At 41.8% G+C, this 23207-nt stretch overlaps 1 protein-coding gene across 3 annotated transcripts in view; it reads right to left on the bottom strand.

Annotated features, from left to right (window-relative positions):
* Positions 1–382: 382 nt before the first annotated feature.
* Positions 383–23207, bottom strand: part of Marchf3 (membrane associated ring-CH-type finger 3) — a 149187-nt gene continuing 126362 nt past the window's right edge. For 2 of the 3 annotated variants that reach the window (XM_048811823.1, XM_015486599.2), the window contains 2 exons: positions 10130–10339; positions 383–3834 (listed from right to left, as the gene is read on the bottom strand). In XM_048811823.1, the coding sequence (XP_048667780.1) occupies positions 3676–3834; positions 10130–10339 (369 nt within the window). In that variant the 3' untranslated portion in view covers positions 383–3675. The remainder of the gene's footprint in view (positions 3835–10129; positions 10340–23207) is intronic. The other variant, XM_048811824.1, reaches the window with a different exon arrangement.

Below are 23207 nucleotides of genomic sequence, written 5' to 3'. Positions count from 1 at the left end.
TCTTTCCTCCTTGGGTTCTTTTGGCCTTGGACATTCCCTAGTATGGGCAACTCTGTAAGGTGTGTAGAGTGTTAGGGAAAGCCAAGGGCATTCAAGTATGAGGGAAAGACACAAGGCGCAGGTGCAGACCCAGAGATGGCCAATGACATTGCTCGGTGGGGAACAAAGAAAACCCTTGGAGGACAAGGAACCTGTAGCCAGCTGCTTGCCCAAGTATGGTGTTGCCTGAGCTGTGGTTTCACTTCCATTTCCTCCAGGCCCCAGATGAGTACTTTCACTGAAAATGAAAAGACTGTGGCTACAGTCCAGATGAAAGACAATCTGTGGCAAAGCCCCAGCACTTGGGGCAGGAGGGACCAAGACAACAAAAGACAAATCAGAGTAACTTCCAAATGGTGCCATTTATTTATTCTCAATTGAATTTTCAGCTCATCTCAGTGTCTGCTCTCACAGTTCTCTGAGGAACTGTAGAACTTCTGTGGATGCTCCTCCCCTGAGACAAGCACAGAAACAGGCACAAACTTGGGGGGGGGGGCATGAGCATACCAGGCATGTTTTAGTTGTCAATTGCCCTCTCTGGCTTTACTGTGATGCACATTTGTCTTCACATGACAGTCTCAAGAAAAATGAGTAGGATGGTACCACAGCAAGGAGTATGGAAGAGATGCAGTGAGACACCAGGGTACTTACCTGCCCCCACTCCTTGTCCCTTCCTCTGCTTCATTTTTTTTTTTTTAAACATTGCCAGGGATTGAACCCAGGGCCTCACACATGCTAGGCAGGTGCCCTGCCACTGAGCTGCATCCCCAGTTCTTTCTATTTATTTTGAGACAGCATCTCACTAAGTTGCCCAGGCTGGCCTCAAACTCAATCCTCCTGTCTCAGCCTTCCTAGTAGCTAGGATTGCAGGTGCACATCACCAAACCTGTCTTTCTGCTTCATTCTTTTTTTTTTATTTTTTGAGAGAGAATTTTTAAATATTTATTTTTTAGTTTTCGGCGGACATAACATCTTTGTTTGTATGTGGTGCTGAGGATCGAACCTGGGCCACACGCATGCTAGGCGAGCGCGCTACCGCTTGAGCCACATCCCCAGCCCTCTGCTTCATTCTTGATCTTTCAAAAATAAAGAAGCAAAGGAAGAGTACAAGTTAGCAAGGATGTTGACATTCTACTAGCAACTTTGTGATAATTAGCAAAAGGCACCCCCTTTTCCTGGCACATGCAGCCCTTCTATGCAGCAGGGCATGAAGGCAGCCCCCTCCCACGCTGTGTTGGCTAGGTACCTTTGTGCCTATGCTGCAATTCCCTAAACTCTCCCACCTTGAACAACCTCAGGGTTAAAAGACCAAGAAGAGATTGAATGCCACCCAGTAGTCTTCAGAATTCCAGATGGGCCCTGGTATTGATGGAGATCAGAGCCTCTCACTAGGAGGTCCAGGATGGTGACCTGAGAAAAAATGTGCTGATGCTATTCCTGGCTGCCAGGGGTGTCCTGCCCACCACCCCACAAGCAACCTACCCCTTCCCCCTTGGACTCTGCTTTACTTCCCAGGATGGGGATGCATCTGTAGGGAAAAGAGGCATGGCCAAGTATAGGATTAATGTGCTACCCTTTTCAGCACAGGAACCCCAGAAAATTGGCTGCCTACCTGTGATAGTGGTTCTCTGCAGCCAGCCTCAACAGATATGGATTCTGATCCATGGATTCCTTAGTTCTTGGAAGAAGCAGGGAAGAGGCAGGGTATGGTACTCTAGGGAAGGTTGCCATTTGGTTGAGAGGTTGCCACTAGTAGAGCACAGAACGAGGCTGGGTGACCGTCATTTATGTATTACGGTGCCACAATTACAGGCTACCAAGTTGCACTTTTTGCTCTGGAAATTTAATGTGTGACAGCTGCGTGCAGCCAGTGGTGTCCAGCATTTTAAAAAGGTCAATTAAGAAACGGTTGATGGTGCCGCAGCTAATGACAGCCCAGAGGGGTGAGCAGGGCCGCGTAAACAGAAGGGCCGAGATGTATTTTACTGGAATTGAAGTGTCGAAGTGAAGCGTAGTGGGGAGGAAATCTATTGTCACAAGCCATAAAGCACATCTGAGGTTTGCGGGGGTGAGCAGTACAGCTGTTTTCCCGGGGCAGCCCGGGGAGCAGCCTGTGAACGGAGGGCTCCGTCCGACAAAGGGGACACCTGCATCAGCTCCATCAATCTGCAGGCAAAAATCATTATCCTCGCTGCTGCATGTTCCTTTGCACTTTTCGCTCTCCCACTTGGGAGCATAAGGCGGACGCTGCATTGATGCTCAGAATGTGGGTCATGTTCTAGAAATCCATATTTTAAGCGTGCCCGGAAGCTGGTCCCGCCCTCTCTTCGCGGCGCGCGTGGGTGGCGGACAGCCCTGCAAGAGCCTCTGCAGCCAGTGTCCTCCTCGGAAGACACGTCCGCTGCCTGGCTTCAGCACACACAAAGCAGGCTAAGCGTCAGACCCTCTGAGCTGAGATGGATGAAAGGGTGAAGCCCTTAGAAAAAGTCTATTTCGGCCTGTGACAGAATTGGCTCATGGTTAGGAAAGGCACTGTGTGGGGTTTAAAAAAAATCAGACAAAGGGGTCTTAGACTCAGTGCACCGCTGCTAGGACAGGCTTTTTTGTCACATCTACCTGTCAAGCTACAAATTCAATACAGCAATGAGAATGCTAATTGATATGCAAAACAGGTCTAGGGTTCCTAGAAATGTCTAATGATCCACCAATTCATTAGGAATGCAGAATTAAGACATGCACTCAATGAAAGGGGAGGGATAACACCAATCTTTTTGCTTTTCCTTTTTTTTTTCTTTTTTAAACCTACTTTGGGGAAACTTAACAGGTTTTACGATTTAAAAAAAGAGTATTGCAATCAGTAGGGTTTGTCTTTCACACACTGGATATTTATTATTAGAAAATAGCTTCTATGAGCTGTCAGTACCAAACAGGTTGAAAGGAGGTGCTTCTCACCATAATTTTTTTTTTCTTCTTAATGATATTTAAATAAACAGCTCACTGTGTGGAGAGTTGCCACGCCTTTTTTCCCTTTAAAAACTGAATCATTAAATGAGGTTTAGTACAAAACATCCTTTAAACATATGACCTGTTCTGTAGTCATTATGGTGTCTCTTTGAGTAAGAGACATGAAAGAGATGAAAAATACCACTCAAGCTATCAAATTACCCCCAAAGAGTCCACAGTAGAAACCGGGAAACAAACTAACCCAAATGAAACCCATCCAAACCAAGAAACCAGTTTTTACATTGGCTTTTCGATTTTGATTATCATCTAAGTTTAATATATATTTTTATATATATTTTGAAATAGTAATAAAAAAGGAAGAATTGAATTGCATCCTTAGCAGGACAACCTTCCTCACATGTTAAAGAGGTGTTCAGAAAATTCCATAGAGTATCTGCTAAATAAACATGTTTGGCAGCTTAGCAAATATCATATGATTGCAGCATCCACGATTTGAAGAAAAACAGCATTTGCCTTCTTCTGGCAGAGTTCATTGCTCGGGCGATGTGCTAACACAGCTCTGGATGTTCTTAGACCCACAAGGTTAAGGAAGGGCTTGGAGGTGGCTCAGTGCATGGCCCCAGTGCAGAAACTTCCAAACCCAAAACACGAATCAACCAACCAACACAAACATCAAACAATTGTCTCCTTTGAGTTCCTCTTGACCGAGTGGAGGCCCAGCAAGGACTGCTGGTTAGAAGGTACGTTGACAGACTTTGGGATGAGGAGAATCACCCTCTGATTGGTCCGACGCCATTCGTTGTACAATCGACAGTGGTACCTAAATGACACCTGGATATGGGAGAGGAAAAATAAGAGAAGGTATACAGGTAGGCAGAAGTTGATAATCAATCCAAGAAATAATATTGCTACATAAAGCCGCTTCAGAGGCTTGCAGCCTTGCAGTGGGGCAAGAACTCTGGGCACAACAGGTCCAGCAAGTAGTTGAGTGCTGGGATATTACTGGCCATCAACCAAAGTGCTCCATGTATGAACATGACAGGGCTTACATGATGGCTTCCCTTTTCTCTCCACATAGCTAATCAGGATATGAACAGGAAAATAAAGCTCTTTCTGAGTTTGGATTTATTTCGGGGCCCCCCAGACCTTAGTTGTGAAAAAGGTTTGCTGGAGGCAGCAGGACAGACTAGGTACACCACCAGCCCTTGTCCAGCTGTGTGACATGGTCAGTGTACCTATCTGCTCCACCAGCTTCCTCTGTTAAATGGGTAATACTAGGGATTAATATAGTTTCCTGCAGGTTAGACATGCACTATAAAGGATCCCATTTGCACTGTGATACAAAGGACATCCTCTGTACTGGGCTGTGGACAAACTGTAACAACTGTACTTGGTGGCCCTGAACATGGCATGGAGCACTCTATGTGCTGTGCTTGTTTTTCTCTCCCTGTGCAGCAGGAGCAACTTGATAGAAGGCTCTGTGTTGCATGCCCAGCACCTATCACAGTATCCGACATTTATATTGCTCAAGAGAGTTTGCTGAAAATGAATGAATAAATGAATAAAGATCCTAATATTTCTGATTGCAACACAGCTTCAAACTAAAGCCTTTCTTACATTATACCTGATAGTGTAAGCAGTGAGTCCTAAGGTCAATTGTGACGTAACTATACCACAAAGCACTTGCTTTTTATGTAAAAAAGCTGGAATGACAAACTTTGACCTGTTTGTTTTGGAGAAGGCTGGCATAAACTGATGGCCTGCCCAGGAAATTCAAAGTCTATACTTTTGAAGAAGTATTTTAAAAATGGGAGTAGATTCCAGTTTGAGTGCATCCAGATGCCTAGTAGGTGCTAGCAAGGAAGGTGTCCATAGATTCAGGGTGACCAGTCACTCAGGCCTGGACTATGTAATTGTCTTAGGGTAGGTGGGTTGTGTAGACTCTCAGTATGGGTCCATGGGAGTCAGAAAGTGGGCTGAACTGATGGTTTAAGCTCAGCATTTGTAGAAGTAGAACAGAGAGTAGACTTCCATCAGAGGGGCTTGGCCTTCATGGCTGAACTATGAAATTCAAGGCTACTCGCTCAAACCTGAGGCAAGGAAGCAGAAGACATAAGCCGAGAGCCAGAGAGATTGAGTATGAACATGTATGCTCTTAAACTCACACAGATGTCTTTTTCCAAAAGCCCTGAACATACTAAAGTAAATCAGTTTTTTCTTTTTTTGTTAGGCTTGAGTCTCTCTACTCTGTCCTGCTGCTATTCATGAGTGTAAGAGGGGAAGCTCGGAAACCCTGCTTTCAGGGCCAAGTGCAGGAAGGAGATGGAATGAAGACAAGTGCTAATGAAGTCTGAAATCTGGAAATATTAAAGAAAAGCTGGGTTTCAAATCAAGAGGCCCTTCTTTACCCTGCTAAGATTCTCTGCATACTGGGCATTAGTAATCTGAGAAGCTGTGGGTACATGCAGGAAGCAGGCCTCAGATTCTGAGGCCTGATACACAGAGCTGGAATCCTCATTCTCCATCTAGTGGCTGCCTGACTTCGTGGAGTTATTTGTCATCAACAAGCTTTAGTGTTTTTTTTTTTTTTTTTTTTTGTAAAATGTGAATAACGACATCTGAGATAAAGCATGTAACACACTTAGACAGCCTTGCACATGTGGTGGTGTTCTGGACCTGAAAAAGACGATGACAATTTTGTGACTCTTCTTTAGACACAGAGAAACTGAAAAGAGAGAGATTGAGCTGTTTCCTCTTAGGCCTTACTTTGAGTTGTGGTCATGGGCCAGCAATAGGTTGCATCTCCTGGGAGCTTATTAGATTATCAGAATTTTGGGCCCCACCCAGACCAAAGGAATAAGAGAGCGCATTTTAACAAGATCCCATGGTGATTGGCATGTACATTCAAGTCTAAGAAGCGCTGCTTCAAGTATTATTGAGATTCAAGGACTTAGCAGGTTTCCCTGTTCCTTGGCCAAGATTAAAAAAAAAAAGAAGAAGAAGAAGAAGAAGAAGAAGAAATAAAGGAGGAAAGAAAGAAAGAAAGTGGCTGGGGCTGTCACTCAGTTTTAGAGCACTTGCCAGCACACATGAAGCACTAGGTTCCATTCTCAGCACTACATAAAAATAATAAATAAATAGAATAAAGGGATGTGTCCATCTACAACTAAAATATTTAAAAAGAAAAAGAAAGAAAGCCACTTGTATCAACAACCAAATGAGATCTTAATAAGCTATTTAATTGCTATTAACTACCACAGTCTGCAGGCAAATTCAGTCACTGAAGAAAGCATCATATGAAGACTATTCCTTATCAGGGAAAATAAAGGAAGTTGAGCACAAGGCAGAGGAGACCACAGGTCTGCATTGCCCTGGGTTGATGGCTGTCCCTGTCTCTAGATGCTCCCCCACTCCCTCCCTACAATGCAATATCATAGGCAAAAAGGAGGCTTAATGTAGAGAAATAAAGAAGCAGTAAAGAAAAAATAAACAACATAAAATTTAAAAAGACACTACAGGGCTGAGGTTGTAGCTCAGTGGTAGAGTGCTTGCTTAGCATGTGTGAGGCCTTGGGTTTGATTCTCAGCACTGCATATAAATAAACGAATAACATAAAGGTCCATCAACATCTAAAAAATGTTTTAAAAAAGACACTACAAACAAAATGTTAGGAGTTTTAAAAGATAGTTTTGAATTTTCTGAGAATTTTTTTTTTTTTTTTTTTAGGAGAGAAGAGAAAGAAAGGGTATAGGGCCATCATTTTAAAAATGTTACGTCTTATAGGATGGATTTCCTCAAGTTTATTCATGTTTGTATCTAAAGGATAGTTACCAACTTCCTATCATGGGAGAGTCTGTTTACAACGAGTTGCAACTACTATGAATGGCAGAAGGGGTAGGAAATGTTAATATCCATCTTTCCCCATTAGAGAGGTGACTAAGGCTGTGGTGAAGGTTTACTGTGAAGTCACAGCCGACTTTGGGAAATCTAATTACATTTTTCGATTCTGCCCTTTCTCTCGAAAGTTATGATATAACTTAAGTATATGGATGGGGCTGGGGTTTTAGTTATTTGCCTTCCCTGCCATGGGCCCAGCTTGCTTCTCTCCGACTATATTGTGGAAGAGAAGAAGACTGGTAGTAAATTTACCATGGAGAAATACTACCAAACCTTCTCTGGCTACCTGTAGGAGATGTGTCGAAACCACAGTGAGGCTTGTTGGGACAGTGTTCTACTGGATGTTTCCCCCTTCACAATAGGAACTTAAAGGAGTTAAGGGACCAGCAGTCTGCCTTTGAGGAACCAGGCCATCCATTCATTTTGGTCCATGCTGGGTACTGTTGGCGTCAGTGGTGTGACAGAAACACTTTGGGCCCCATGGTGCATTGACTTGCAGCCCTATACTGGGGCCAACACCATGTCCATCAGTGTTATCATGCTAGCATGGACTCGGTTCCCAGTAAGCTCTTTCTGTGTCTGTTCATGGACTTCAGGTCATTTGTTACAGGAACAGTGATGTTTCTGGGACACTCTACCCTGAGCTCACAGGGTAGAAATGGGTGAGGGCCAGGCCTCCTGGGTTCCAGGTATGCTTCTGGAACACCAAGTTTGCATCAAGATGGGTCCTGATGGCCACATGACAAAGTCCAAAGGCACTTGGAGGCATGTGGCATGACCACTTGTCCCTCTTCACAGCACAGGGTGGCAAGGCCCTTCAAGGAATTGCTCCTCTGAGGAGCCTGGCTTGGACTGACACTGTGTTTGTTTATCTAAGACATTTTCAGAGCATATTCTCCTTAAGCTTGACAGCTTGTTTACAATGGGTTTCTGCCGGAGGGCAGTTTCCAAGTGCTGTCAGCTTCTGAATTACGGCTCTTGCCAGGGCTGCTCAGTACAGCATTTATCTGGGAAGGAATTATTCTTCAGTAACCTATTGCTGAGCTGACTCCACAGCACGATTTTCACACCAGTCAAAGGGGAGAAATGCCTTTCTTTCCCTCCTGCTACTTTGCATTTTATAGAGGGCTGGGGAAAGGTAGGAGTGGGGGGGGGGGGGGGGGGGGAGGGAAGTCACAGGGTGACAACCCTGAGCCAGCACTATGCTAGGTGCTCGGATATATGTTCTCAGGTGTTACCCCACTTAATCTTCATGATAACCACTGATCCAGGGGTTATCAATTATTTCTTTTTTTTTTTTGTATAAGAGGAAGGATGAGAGGTTAAATATCCTATTTGAGTTACTAAGATATTAGGATGCTAAATCTTAGATTTAAACACGGAGCCTCTGGATTCTAAATGCATGCCTTTTTTACTATGCAGCACCATCTCTCAGACACATTTCTGAAATGAAGTATGTTCTTCTAAGGCAGCCTAGTCTAAGTACCTTTTCCACCCAAACCTTCCTTTCACCTGAGATAGGAGATGAAATAGGTTCACATCCATTGTTCCCTGCCTTCCCACTTTTCCTTCTTGTTAGGAAAGTGTGTGGCTTTATAAAGCAAGTTTTCAAAAAGACCTTAAATTGGTTTTGAAAGCCCAGCATGTAGGTCTCACCTTCATCCATCCTTCATCACAGGAAATCTTCTAAGAAAAATTACAGAGCAGAAAAAGTCTAAATATGGCAAAAACTTATACATAATTATTATTTCCCAAAGTATTTTCCTATGTATTCTTCCATTTCAATCTTACAACATGAGGGGAAGTTGGCCATATGGTCATTACTGCCACCCCCACTTTATAGAAGGGGCCCCTTAAATTCAGAGAGGTAAAATGACTTTCCCAAGATGGTGTAGTCAATGGAAAGATAGATGTATTTAGACTATTTAATTTCTTATTTCTAACCATTCTTTCATCACAATAGAAGCTTCTGGATCAGCTTCATTGCTTGATTCACAATGAAGTAGGACACTTCGGAGCATGGACTTTTAAGGGAGGGAATAACAGTGTCATTTGGGATTTCATTAACCTGGAAACAGGATATCTAAGTTAACTGGAAGACTCAGGTAAGTTCTTTGCATTAGAAAACTCCCAGCTTACCAAGGCTCAAGTCATGTCCCTCTTCCTGAGACTAAAATGTGTCCTCTTGCTGTCTGAACACTCTCCTGGGAGGGGCCAGACAAGGCTGGCAGTACCACATGATGACTAAGAGGGAAATGAGCAGGGTCCTTGGAGTAGCAGCTGATGGAGACACAGGGAGGGAGGAAGTATGAGCCTGAGAAGCAGCTTCCACATGCTGACACCGTGCTATGGGATATGGCAAGGTACACTTTAGACAGGAAACACTGATTGAATAACAAAGGAACGTGCTCAGATTAGAAATGAGCAGGCACAGGAGAGTAATGCCAGGAAGCAGGGCACCAGGTTTCTGAAAACATTCAAGAGGAAAGTGACGTCCTTCCCGCAGCTCCCACAGGGAAGCATTAAGAGAGAGCAAATGTTGTACTTTGTGGGTGCTGCCAACTGTGCCTGAGCCATCAACTTACTGCATAAAGTTAAAAGAATGAAAAAAAAAAGATGTTTAAAAATTCTTCCTCATATACAGCAGGAACACTTATTGGGAAATGGCTTTTCTTTGGTGGCAGCTTCTCAGCTAGATAAATTAGTGCTTTTATGGGCAGCAGAGTAAATATCCCAACACAGGGAATAATCATCAGGCAAAGTGCAGCTCCACGTCCAACAAAGACTTTAGGCTGTGTTGGGACAGAAGAAGAAAATAACCAGCAGGGAGGATTCATGATCTGTGCAGGCGGGGGCAGCAACAGCGGCCAAGTGCATCATTCACAATATACTACAATCCCAGCAAAAGTGAGAAACATAAACAAGAGAAGGAAAGTGCCATTTTTCATAACAGGAGGAGTCCGAGACTACTGGAGGAGAGAAATGTCCTAGGTGCGTGTCTTTGATTGATGGATGCTCAGAAGTTGGGCTTTTTCTTTATTTGTTCTGTTCTTCCTTGTGGTGCAAACCCACACATACATGCATATACACTCACATGCAGAAATACATCAAATCACACACTTTGTTCAGCATTTGAAGGTCTGTGCTCTACTGGGCAGGTGAGATATGCTACAGCTGGGAGGCTGGCAGCTCCAGCTGGCCTGAACCCCCAGTCATGGGCCATACTTACTAGTGTCCAAAAGAGGTAAATAGTGAAGAGTGCGACAGTGAGTGCAATCAGTCCGACGGCCTCCAGCCGACTACTAAAGTGCAGGTGGTCCACGGCGCCCCGCAGGCACAGCCAGCCTGAGATGGTGGCTAGTGGAGTAATAAACAAGAAGCACACCATGTCTCCAAACAGAGTCCGCTTCTCATGCTGGGGGCCAGGGTTTCTGAGCCACTGCCAGAAAAAGGGAGACAGAGAAAAGCAAGGGAGAAGGTTAATGCCAGTGTAGAGTGGGGACACACTGTTCTGAATTGTTTTTGCCCTCAGAATCTGGGAAAAGGCACTTCTGACCTGTTCTGAGATAAGAAGGAAACATTAAGAGCTCATTGTCATGCCTCTTCCCCTTGAATAATAATTATTATGGTAATAATAACAATGATAGTTTACAATGTTCTTGTTGTAGCTGACTTGCTTTTTGTGAAAGAAATTCAAAGGCTACTATTCTGAATCATAGTGATCACCTGTGGAAGGCAAGGTGGAGAAGGTGTACTCTCTGAAGGTGCTGTGGTTTGGATGAGTGTCCCCAAAGGATCAGATATAAAGGTTTGGTCCCCGGGTGGAGGGTTGGAGAGGTGCTTGAACCTTCAGGAGGTGAGGCCTAGTGGGAGGTGGTTAGGTCATTGAGGATACGCCCTCGAAGGGGACTGTGGGACTCCAGTCTGATTTTTGTCTGCTTCCTGGCTCAAGATGTGACCACTTAGGTAGGCACAGTGGCACATGCCTGTAATCCCAATGGCTCAGGAGGTGGAGGCAGGAGGAATGTGAGATCAAAGCCAGCCTCAGCAACAGTGAGTGAGGTGCTAAGCAACTCAGTGAGACCCTTTCTCTAAATAAAATACGAAATAGGGCTGGGGATGTGGCTAAGTGGCCAAGTACCCCTGAGTTCAGTGCCTGGTACCAAAAAACAAAACAAAACAAAACAAAACAAAAAACAATGTGACCATTCATTCTGATGCATGCTCCTGCCATGACATGCCACCCTCATCGGAAAACCAAACTGATGGACAGGATCTTGGACTTGAACCTCTAGAACCATTATCCAAAATAAATTGTTTTTCTTTGTAAGTTAATTGCCTCAGGTATTTCATTGTAGTAATATAAAGCTGACTAATACAGAAGGTGAGGGAGGCTGGCAGCCTCAGATGAGGGTTAAGAAATTTGGTCATAGGGCCAAAGCCTTGACTCTGGGACTATGTGCAGAGAAAGGTTAACTCAGCAGGCCTGGGTTGTTCAAACTCTGCAAATCCCCAAGAAAGGCTTGGTTCTGGAATGGCTCCTAAGAAAAGAACATTGAGTCTTTGTAATTTCTGCCCAATGAGAGCTTAAGGCCTTGAGCCACACAATACCAGTTTGATCAGAAAGTTCTACTAATAATGTGATTTAAGTTGAATGGCTGTTTTTGTCTTAGGGGTCAGGAATCTCAGCACCTGTGGTCCGTATGGGTATTGTGTGCTATGGGACTAACCCAATAAAAAGCCTGGATACCAGGGCTCAGGTGAGCTTCTTTACCTGTACTATCACAAATTGTTGCTAGAAAAATTAAGTATTTCCATGTGATTCCACTAGGAAATGACAAATGGAAATTTGTGCTGGTTTCTCTCAGACTTTGCTCCAGGCACTTTCTTCTTCCTTTGCTGCTTTTAATCTGTGTCCTTTTGTTGTAATAAATAATAACCATGAGTATAACAGCTCTTCTAAATCTTATGAGTTCTAGAGAATCTTGAGCCTAAGGGTGGTCTTGGGGGCCCTCACACAGAATGAGACTCACCTGACTCCATGAACTCAGTAATGCCCCTTTCTTGACTTCTAGGACCCTGAGCCTCCTCAATTAGGAACCCCTCTGACATCCTGATAGTGCTACCATCTTGAATGAACCAACCCCAAAGAGGATGAGGAAAACTGCATGACTGTTGAAAGACCAGAGATGAGAATTTCTGTAGGAAGGGAAACAGAGTTGTTGTCTTCCCACTTGGTAACTGCTGAAATGCTTCCCTTGATCAATTTCTACAATGGATTACAATGTCATCCAAAGCTTACATATTATTGTCAGTACAAACTAATAATAGCCTTGTGACTTTTCCTTAGATTTGTGTTAACATACAACCCCAGATAACTGGTATCACTATTGTACTGTCCATGTAGTAATGGCAGAGCCCCAAAAGTCCTGAGAAGATATGAGATCAAACAGATGATGGGGTGGGGTGGGACCCATTGGTGGACTCTGTCTTCCATCTTGTCTCCACTAACAAACAGGTCCCAGCTTTGTCTGCTGACACATTGTTGGTGCCCAATGGGAGCATGACAGGCTGCTAGAGGAGACACACCAAGTAGGCAGGGCAGCAACTCCTGCAAAACCATTGGTGGGAGGGAAAGGACAATGATGGGCATGACAAGGGCAAGTGGACCAACTGGAAAGGGAAGGGATCATGATTCTCAAGGACATAAAGAGGAAACAGAAGAGCAGCAAAGAGGGCAAACAAGTTGAGGAAGGGTTGATGGAAGCCTCATGAAACGAGCAGAAGAGAGAGGAGGTAAAATGCTCAGAAGCAAGTTGGCTGGGCAGGATCCTTCCCCGGATGTTTGGATCCCCAACATACCAACTTCCAGGAATAACCTACCAAAGATGGGCCAAAGAAGTCAATTTCAGCTCAAAACTGGACATGAATAAATATTAAGACACAGATAAGCAGCTGTTGACATGTTTGTGAATGTAAATACAGCATTGTAAGTATTTAATATAAATACAAAAATTACCAAGTACAAATATATTGACCTTGCCCTGTGTTGTCACACTGCCTCAGAGATTTCAGCAGCTTCAAAGAAATTCAGAGAGCTGTTATTAATTAACATTTTCTTGACTAAATACAAGGAATAGCGCCATGAAGTGAAGAGCAGAAATAGGGGCATTATTATCCCAATTTTACAGAGACTCAGCAAGGTTAAATGATTGCTCCAGGTGATTCAGAGGCTGAACTGAGGAGAGGATCAGGATCTCTCTATTCTTATTCAGATGTGGTATTAGTGAAATATTTGAAAACTGAAATTGCAAGACATTAAAATTCTTAAAATGAAGGTGCCCAAATTGTAGCAATTCAGTTCCCTCAGAGTTTGAATTTTCCTTGGCGGCAGAAGGAAGTTCAGGCTACTCACCACTGTGCCTCCATTTTATAGAACACAGTAGGTTCTTAATAAATATGCCACATATGTGCACAGACACACTAACCTTCTGGGCTACAGCTTCCGTTCTTTTTCTTTCTCCTTTTTTTTTTTTTTGGTGGTACTGGAGATTGAAACTAGGGGTGATTTACTACTGAGCCACATCCCTACTTTCCCCTTTCCCCTTTTTAAATTATGAGACAGGGTCTCACTAAATTGCCAAGGCTGGCCTTGAACTTGCCATCTCCTACCTTAGCCTCCTGAGTCACTTGGATCACAGGCATGTGCACCAAACCGGCCCTTCCTTTCTTTTGCTTGGGAATTTGGGACACATTTTATTAACACCAATGCAATACTTATCTGTATTACTTATCTTGACAGGGCCCAATGCAATGATTCAGTTATGGAAGGAGATAATTATGAATCACTATTTACTCCCATGTAAAATAAATGTGCAGAGGCTGAGGGTGTAGCTCAATGGTACAGTGCATGTTTAGTATATATGAGGTTCTGGGTTCGATATTCAGCAGACCCCAAAATAAATGTGCAAAAGACAAGCTAGAAATTACAATAGCTTGTTCCAACTTTCTGATTGTTTTCTATTGGGGGCAGCTTACTCCTTTTGTTGTTTGTTGCTAGTCAAGTTTAGGTATGGTGTTCTTAGATACTACTATATGAAATCTGTATTTTCTTCAGAAGCCTATATGTTACTTATTTCTCATACAAATGCAGGCCTGTGAACAATCAGAGGTAATAATTGATTTCTGCACTGTTAGTAGGATTGTAAATTAGTATTAACCACTATGGAAATCATAGTGGTTGTACTAATTTAAGTTCCTTAAAAGCCTAGGCACAGAACCACTATATGATCTAGACATACCACTCTTCAGCATTTATTCTAAAGAATTAAAGTCATCATACTATAGTCATCCATGCATACCCATGTTTGTAGCAACATAATTCACAATAGCCAAACTATGGGACCAGCCTAGGTGTCCATCAATGGATAGATGGATAAAGATAATGTGATACACACACACACACACACACACACACACACAAAATGGAGTTTTATTTAGCCATAAAGAAGAATAAAATGATGTCTTTTACAGGAAAATGGATGGAACTTGAAAACGTTATGTTACGTGAAAAAAGCCAAACTCAGATAGTCAAGTGTTGTTTGTTTTCTCTCATATGTGGAAACTAGAGAGGAAAAAGAAAAAGAAAAGTGGGGTGAGACAGGGATCTCAAGAAAATCAAAGGGAGATGAGTAGAGTAGAGGAAAGGGACCAGGAGGAGAAAGGAAGGGAGGAAAAGGGAAAATACTGGGGAATGACATTGGTCAAATTATATTGTTATATCATGTGTATGTATGGATATATAGCAATGAATCTCATCACTATGCACCAATAAAAAATAAGGAAAAATAATCTCTTGTTAAGAAAAAACATTGTCCTGAGCCATGGTAAGGACTACTGACAAAGTACCTAAATACCTTGGATATAGGATATTTATTAAAGTAGAGTAAATTTGATTACAGTTTAAATTTCTAACAATATGAAATTATCTGAATAAATTATGAAATTTACTTAAACTAGAATACCATATAGTAATTTCAAGTGATAATGCGCATTTAATATTTATTGACAAGATATATTGCTGAGTAGAAAATAAATTCTTCTGGACAGAATGTGTACTTTGATCCTGTGTATTTAATGATATATTTACACAGACACAGAAATTTATATTTACATAGATGTAATATATTTACATAGACAACAACCAGGGAATACTTGGCAAAATAGTGGCTATTTTTGGTGGTGGTGAAGTTATGAGTATACTTTAACTTTTTTGGTATATATCTTCTTATTTTTCTCAAATGAACATGAATAATTTGTGTAAATATGTGTGTGTGTGTGTGTGTGTGTGTGTACCCTTCGTCTATGTAAATCAGTAATTTTATAAAATTTTCTTAGGCTGCTGTTCTGTTCTTTGTTAATTCCTTTACCAAACTACAATGAGGTCTAATTTCTGGGTACTTAATCTCAGGTACATTATCACACATTTTGTCCTAATTAGTAATAAAAAATTGATTTCTTCAATTACTTTTCTATTACATTTCTGGTTATTATATGTCTTCTGCCTCTCTTATTGGTTATACTTAATTATTCAATGAGTATCATAGCTGTTCTGTAGTAGTCCCCATCTCCTGAGTTCTCAGTAAAGGGCAGGCACAGGTAGAAGGTCAGCTCATTTGTGCCTTCCTGTTGGGCCCCACCTGTATAACAGTGGTGTCCAGTATAGCACCTGCTGAATGGATGACAACAGCCTGTTTCCTCAGCCCTTAGTATATGCCAAGAATTATCTTACATGCTATATGTAATAATTTATTTACTCCTCCTCCATAATCTTTAAAAGGGGTATTATTATTAGCATCATTTTATAAATAGGGAAAATAAGGCCCAGGGAAGTTAAATAATTTGTATAAGATTGGCCTTGGCTTTGGTCTAGATAGTTCAGCTCCAAAGACTGTGTTCTTAACCACTATAGTACATTATCATTTTTAGTAAAAAATGGGATGGTGGGTAGGTGGAGGGAGAAGGGATGATCATGTTCTTCACTGTTCTTATCCCTAGGAGAATTTTGACTTACTGTGGTTCTCTTAGGATGATACCAATTATTTCATCCTGCCCCTTGTGCATAGCCATTGCAACTAAAATGCCACTCTTAAAGAGCCTTTAGTTTAACCTCAGTCCTCATCTTATACTTGGTAGTTGGCTGTATTTTAAAAGCCAAGATCACTGATTAAGAATATAAATTTGTATGGCATCATTCACCAGGCAGGCCCACCCATGTGGCTGCCAGGGCTCTGTGGGCAGCCCAGGCCATCCTTCCTGCCTCTTATTCTCTTGTTCATCAAAAACATGAAGCAGACAAAGATCATGCTGTTGAAAGCTCTGGCAGTGAGCTGCCTATTTTTCTATAGAGGTTTCATTCCAATCACTAACTTGTTCCTGAACAAGGAGGTTGATCTATTCTTGGAAATAAGTTCAACAACCAACCAACCAAACCAAAGCCCCAATATAATTAGCAGGGCCTGAACCAGTTGAGGGAATTAAAGCAGCATTCTACCACCAATGACACAGCATCATTCACTGGCTGTAAATGTGCATTCAAGGTGAGCAGGCACCAGCCAGAGACTGCTTTCGGGGTGGGTTGATTGTGGCTTCCATCTAATTACAGTGTCAATATGTTAAATCCCTTACTGGAGGGTCAGGTTGTGTGGGGTGGTAGTGGTGGTGGTGTGGTGCTACAGGACATTAGATTCTGCCTTCCAGACTCTGAGTCAATCAGTTTAAATCCCTAAGGTGGACAGGACATCATGCAGGTCAGTTTGCACTAGAACCAGATTATACTCTGGTGGCTAATAGCTCTCATCGATTATATCCTTCTCCATGAATCTCCTTAATGAGAAACCATCATGAGAATGAAAGAAACTGATAAAAGGGAAACCATAACAAATTTATGGAGCTGGAATTAAAAAAAGAGAAGGTATGGCCTCACGGTGTTTACTCACTTGGGTTTATCTGCCTGAGTGTCTCCTGTTAACCAGACACTGGCAGAGTTATTAACAAGCACTTGCCTTTCTTGGGCTGGGTCTTATTCTGGAAGCCCAACACATTCTGCACTAACTTGCATTGCTTGTCTGCAGTGCTGGGATATGAAGAGGGCAGTGTGATGATCAGGAGGAAGTGATAGGTTCTTACATGATTTGAAACAATGCTTTTTCAGTTAACTGAAACAGAGCACAGAACAAAACCAAACTCCTCCCAGTGTTTAAATCCCTGAATTCCACAGTCTGTCAGTGAGCTTCCAGGACAGCTGGAGTCACACAGAAAGAGATTCTGACTCCAGGGGATCTCAGGAGATGCTTGCTCTAGATATCCATCAAACCCTGCTTGAAGCAATGCACCTCACATGAAAACTACCAGAGGATCTGCTCATGCACTGGCCTTGCTCCAAAGCTTTAGATGTGCATATCCAATAGCCCATTCAACATCCTCATTTAGATGACTAATAGACTACTCAAAATAAATCTGCCCAACACAGAGCTCTTGATGTAGCATGTAACTCACAACCCTTAATTTCCAAATCTACTCCATATCAGTGACAATGACAACTCCACCCTCCCATATGCCCAGGCATTCCTGTTTCTTTTCAGTCTTACCCCACACCTCAGTAAGTCCTGCTGGCACGACCTTCAACACACATCTGCAGTTCATGTACTTTTCTCCCACTGCTACCATTCCTGTCTAGGTCACCATCATCTCTTACCTGGAGGCAACAGGTTCCCTGCTCCCATCCTGGTCTCCCTACAGTTCAATCCTAAACCAACAGTCAGAGTGAACTTGTAGAAATAGAAATCACATGCTGTTCCTTCTTTGATCAAAATTCCCCAATGGTTAGAATGAAGTCCAAACTCTGGACTGACTCTGGACTGGCCTGACCTCATTCCTTCCCACCACTCTAATCATGCCTCCTACTAGCTTTCCCTTCTTTTTTTTTTTTTTTGGTACTGAGGATTGAACTCAGGGGTGCTTAACCACTGAGCCACATCCTCGGCCCTTTTTATATTTTATTTAGAGACAGGGTCTCACTGAGTTGCTAAATGCCTTGCTAAGTTGCTGAGGCTGGCTTTGAACCTACAATCCTCCTGCCTTAGCTTCCTAAGCTGCTGGGATTACAGATGTGTACCACCAAGCCTGGCTTCCTTCGTTTTTGACTGGTACCTGTGGCTGTTGCCATATGGAGAACAGGCTTTGCCCATGTTCTTGTACAGCTAGCTCCTCATCATTTAGGTCTCAGCTCAAATAGCCCCTTCTCCCTGAAAGTGCTCCTTACACTTTGAACACCACCCAGCTGTATTTTCTCCAGTGCACACACTATTCTCTGAGAGGATGCCATTCATTTGTCTGTTCACTTGTCTGCTTACTGTTATCAGAAAGCATCACAACAGCAGGGGCTTCATTCTTGTTCAGCTTTCTTTGCCTTGACCTAGGAACAATGCTGGAACACAGTAGATGCTTAATGAAAATGAATGAATAAACAACTGAGTTGCTAGCGGCCCTGGCCAGAAATGATCTTATAGTATTACTTAGATGAATTAAATTGATCGGAAAGGAGAGATTGCTGGTGTGTAAACACCAAGTTATCAAGCTCATTGCTTTTAGCTTTCTAGACTAGAGAAAGCATTCCACATATATATTTGTTTTCCAAGAGAAGAATCTATACATTGTTTTGTTGCTACTAGGTGAAAGGCCTTTAATTTCTATTTTTTTTCTTGAATAAAAAGGACTGTGGCATACTATCTTTCCTTCCATAGGTCATGAAATTGCCTGAGAAATCTAGTAAATTTCTAAGAACCTTTGACTGTTTCAGTTACTATTTTTTTTCCCCTAGAAGAAAATTACCCTGAAATATTTGAGGAAAATACCAAATGTCCTTTTTAAAAATTATGCAACTCTGGTTTCACCAAAAATCATGTGTTCAGGGCTTATCATATGCTAGTTTTACTGAATTTAAAAACCTCAGATAGTGTTATTATTCCCATTGGATCAGGATATTAAGGCCCAGGGAGGTTAACAATACTTTGTTCAAGGTTCCATGGTGGAAGAACCAGTATTTGAAACCCTCAGCCTAATCTCTTTCAGGGTTTCCTTCAGTTTCTTTTGTACTACCTAAAATCTTTTTTTTTTTTTTTTTTTTTTTTTTTAAAGAGAGAATGAGAGAGAGAGAGAGAGGGAGACAATTTTTTTAATATTTATTTTTTAGTTTTTCGGCGGACACAACATCTTTGTTTGTATGTGGTGCTGAGGATCGAACCCGGGCTGCATGCATGCCAGGCGAGCGTGCTACCGCTTGAGCCACATCCCCAGCCCCTAAAATCTTAGTCTTAGATAAATTTGGTGAAGTTGCTTTGTGCAGGGAATAAACATGGGTTTGGAAGCAGGAGATGGGACACAGTTTCCAATTGCTGGTTCTCCCAAATGCTATGTGGCCTTTATCAAGTTCTTTCATCTCTGTAGGGGAGTTAAAAAAAAAAAAAGAGATAGTTTCCTTGAAGTGAGGAAGGTACAGCTTTGAGGGAAGTGTGAAGGACCCTCTCTAATTGTCAGAGTGATGCCACAGAGCTCTTGAGTTTCCCTTTCAGCTCAAAACATCAGTTCAAACACAGAGTACATGTATCATCCTTCAGACCAACCCTCTTCAAGCCCGAGGCTTGTGGACCTACTTGCTTACTTGACATCTCTCCATGTGCACAATACACAGCTCAGACTTTACAAGGTCCACGATGGAACACTGGATCCACCATCCACCAAACCTATTCCTCTCCTGGGTGGGGCCATACCTGCATGTGGCTACAGGAACACCTTGTGGCTCTTATAAACAAACTTAGTACTATCCTTACTTCTCCCTTTCCACATCCCTCTGCCCCCAATATTCAAGCAATCAGCAATTCCTATCATTCTTCCAGCATATCTTGAATATGTTCACATCTCTCCAATCCCATCACTCTTTTCCAAGAACCCCTCATCTTTCATCTGAACCACCTAATATTCTCCTTACTTTCTCACTCTTCCATTCCTGTTACCCTAAGGCCAGTTTCAATAAAGCAGCAAGATACACCATTTCTCTTGCTTATAGTTCCACATTTTCTACAAAGCCCTGGATGATTCAGTCTTAGGTATTTATTTGTACCCTGTAGTCCACAGAGCTCTAAGGGATCCATGGTAGGAGACACAGAATTTGTAATTTTGGATGAGATAAGAAAAAAAAAATCTCATTCTTATTATCCCCACTTCGAACTGAAATTTAGCATTCATGGGAGTTGGGGAAGGGAAGAATAAAGGTTCACTGTATGTATTAGCCTGGTGAGGTGGTGCACACCTGTAATCCCAGTGGCTTGGGAGGCTGAAGCAGGAAGATTGCGAGTTCAAAGCCATCCTCAGCAACTCAGCAAGGCATTAAGCAACTTAGTGAGACCCTGTCTCTAAATAAAATACAAAATAGGGCTGGGGATGTGGCTCAGTGTTTGAGTGCCCCTGAGTTCAATTCCTGGTGCCCCCCCACCCAAAAATAGTTCATTGGATTAGACAAAAGGTAAATGAAGGGAAAGGAGAGGGGGATAGAAATAGGAAAGACAGTGAAATGAATCAGACATAACTTTCCTATGTTCATATATGAATACATGACCAATATAACTCTACATCATGTTCAACCAGAGGAATGGGATCCTAATTACAATAAGTTATATTCCATGTATATATAATATGTCAAAATATATCTACTATCATATATATTTAAAAGAACAAATTAAAAAATGATCTAAGAAAAAAAAGAAAGAAATTTAGCATTCCATTGAGTTATGCAGAAAATCTCAGTGAAGTTAGCAGTTCCTGTGACTGTCACTAATAATCACATATATTCTATATCACATTATTACTGTTACAGATATTTTGAAATCTTGCTACTTCAAAGTTGGGTATTATATTGGCCACAAAATATGTTAATAATGAAGCACTTATATTTTATACTGAAACTTTGTCTTTTAAATATTTTGATATCTATTTTAATGTAATTGATTTCCTTTTGTGTTCCTATGCATTTTATTTTATGCAATTAAAAATATGATTCTGAGAAGGGCTCCAGAGGCTTCGATAGACTGCCAAAGGGTCCATGACAGAAAAGTTTTAAGCACCTCAAATCCTGCTCCTTTGATCTCTCACACTCATCTGCAGTGTTTCTTCCTGTTTCAGAATACCAAAGTAGTTCCTGCCTCAGAGCCTTTGTGGAGGCTGCTCCCTCTGCTTGGAACTCTCACCATGACTGGTTCCTCCTCCTGGGTCATATTTCCACTTTCTATCACTTCTTCACAGGGGCCTTCACAAATCACCAGACATATAACCTTGCCCCAGTCATTCTTTACCACAACAACTTGCTTTAGTTCCTTTATAATTTTAACTACTGTCAGATATGATCTTGCTTGTTTATTTACTTATTCCTTTTTTGCCTTCCTCCTTAGCAGATAAACTCTATTAGAACATGACATTCATCTGGCCTGTCTATAGCTACATTCCCATTTCTAAAAATATTGAATTTATGCTTGATAAAAATTAGCTGAAGAAACAAATCCTTTCAAACCAGAGAATCACTTTGGGCAGAACTCAGATGAGTATAACTGAAAAACATACATATGTATGTAAGATCATGCACCCATACTCTTCCCAGAAAATATACTAAAGTACTTTTTGCTACCTGCGCATACATTGCAGTTGCTCTGGCATTCACAGTTGTGATTTGGCTGAAGCATAAGTCATATTCAAGAGCACCCTGGAGACTTGTGACACTCCCTGGAGAACTCAGGCCAATAAGCCAATTAATGGTCTACAATGTGTCAGATATACTGTATTTGTGACTGGAAACATTATAATATGGCTCTAGTATTATTTAAACAAGCACTACACACATCTACACCAATGGTTTGAAATTTTTCAAAGATTAGATTAGCGGCACAGCAGGATTAGATGGCAAAATAATTTCACATATTCACTTGCAGTTTCAGATATAAGCAAAATGGGAATCATCTCTATTTTAGATCATCACTGTGTAGAAGTGATCACAGCCAAATGGAGGTTGCTTATCTGAAATATGAGAATATAGTGCAGAATTATGTGGCATATGTGATCAACGTAATGCCGGAAATATAAGAGGAGATAAACAGCCAAGAGAGGATGAACAAGAAAATACAAATTTCCATGAGAAAATTGATAAGAAAATGTACAGTGCCAAAGTAGAAATTACTATTTACTTTAGGAACAGTGGATTCATACTGTGTAGTCTTTTATAATCACAAGTAAAAGCTCCCACTCCCCAATCCTGCTTCACCTTTACCCTTATTAGCCCCCTGACCATCCAGACCACACAATTACTGGTGTTCATTGTCCACTCTGCTGGCCTGTTGTTGGAGCTCAGGCTTCTGAAAATCTAATTACCTCCAGCAGAAGCATGGATTGTGGGGTTAAGGTACCAGAGCAGTGTACCAAGTGATAGCCCTATATGGAACACTGCACAAAAGATAAGAGATAAGAAATGACACAAAAAGGATAACAAATTCTTATTTTGATAATTGAGGATGAATACAGGAATAGAGAAGCAGAAATAAAATTCAAAGCCAGGTCCTCAAAATGCAGGACCTGCATTAAAAATCTGTGTCCCTCAGGAATAGTGAGAATGTAATAAAACTATCCAAGTAGAATGTGGTAGAAAGATTCAATGAAATACAATACATGTGTAAGCTAGAGGACAGATGAGGCTTTCCCTCCACAAACTCCCAAAGTAAGCAAGAATGAGAGGATGGGCTATAATTTCTGCTAGATGGAAAGGACCAAAAGAACAGGGAACTTTGAGTTTCATGACTTCTCTGGTTCATTTTTCTGCCAAAAAGATACATAAATATATAAGAGGGTCTTGTGGACACTGGACACATCCTAGCAATGAGTAGATTTGCACTCTCTCAAGGCTCCACTTAAGGCCATGACTTTAGTTCATGAGCTATGGCAGTGGTGGCACCTCTTTATTTTTGTTTGAAACTCTGTCCTCAAATTCAAAGGGAGCTTTTCCATCACACAAACAATTTGGAACATGCTATGTATTCTATACTCACATTGTCTAAGCTGCTCATGATTTTCAAGATTTCAGACACACCTATCATTAGCTTCCTCAGATCTAGGTTAAAGAATCTCTTAGGGCTGGGGCTGGGGCTCAGTGGTAGCCACCTGCCTGGTATGTGTGAGGCACTGGGTTCGATTCTCAGTACCACATATAA

This window comes from Marmota marmota, unplaced genomic scaffold (genome assembly GCF_001458135.2).
Source record: "Marmota marmota marmota unplaced genomic scaffold, marMar, whole genome shotgun sequence".
Taxonomy (NCBI): domain Eukaryota; kingdom Metazoa; phylum Chordata; class Mammalia; order Rodentia; family Sciuridae; genus Marmota; species Marmota marmota.
The sequence above is the reverse complement of the archived record's forward strand: the minus strand, read 5'-3'. Positions and strand labels throughout refer to the sequence as shown.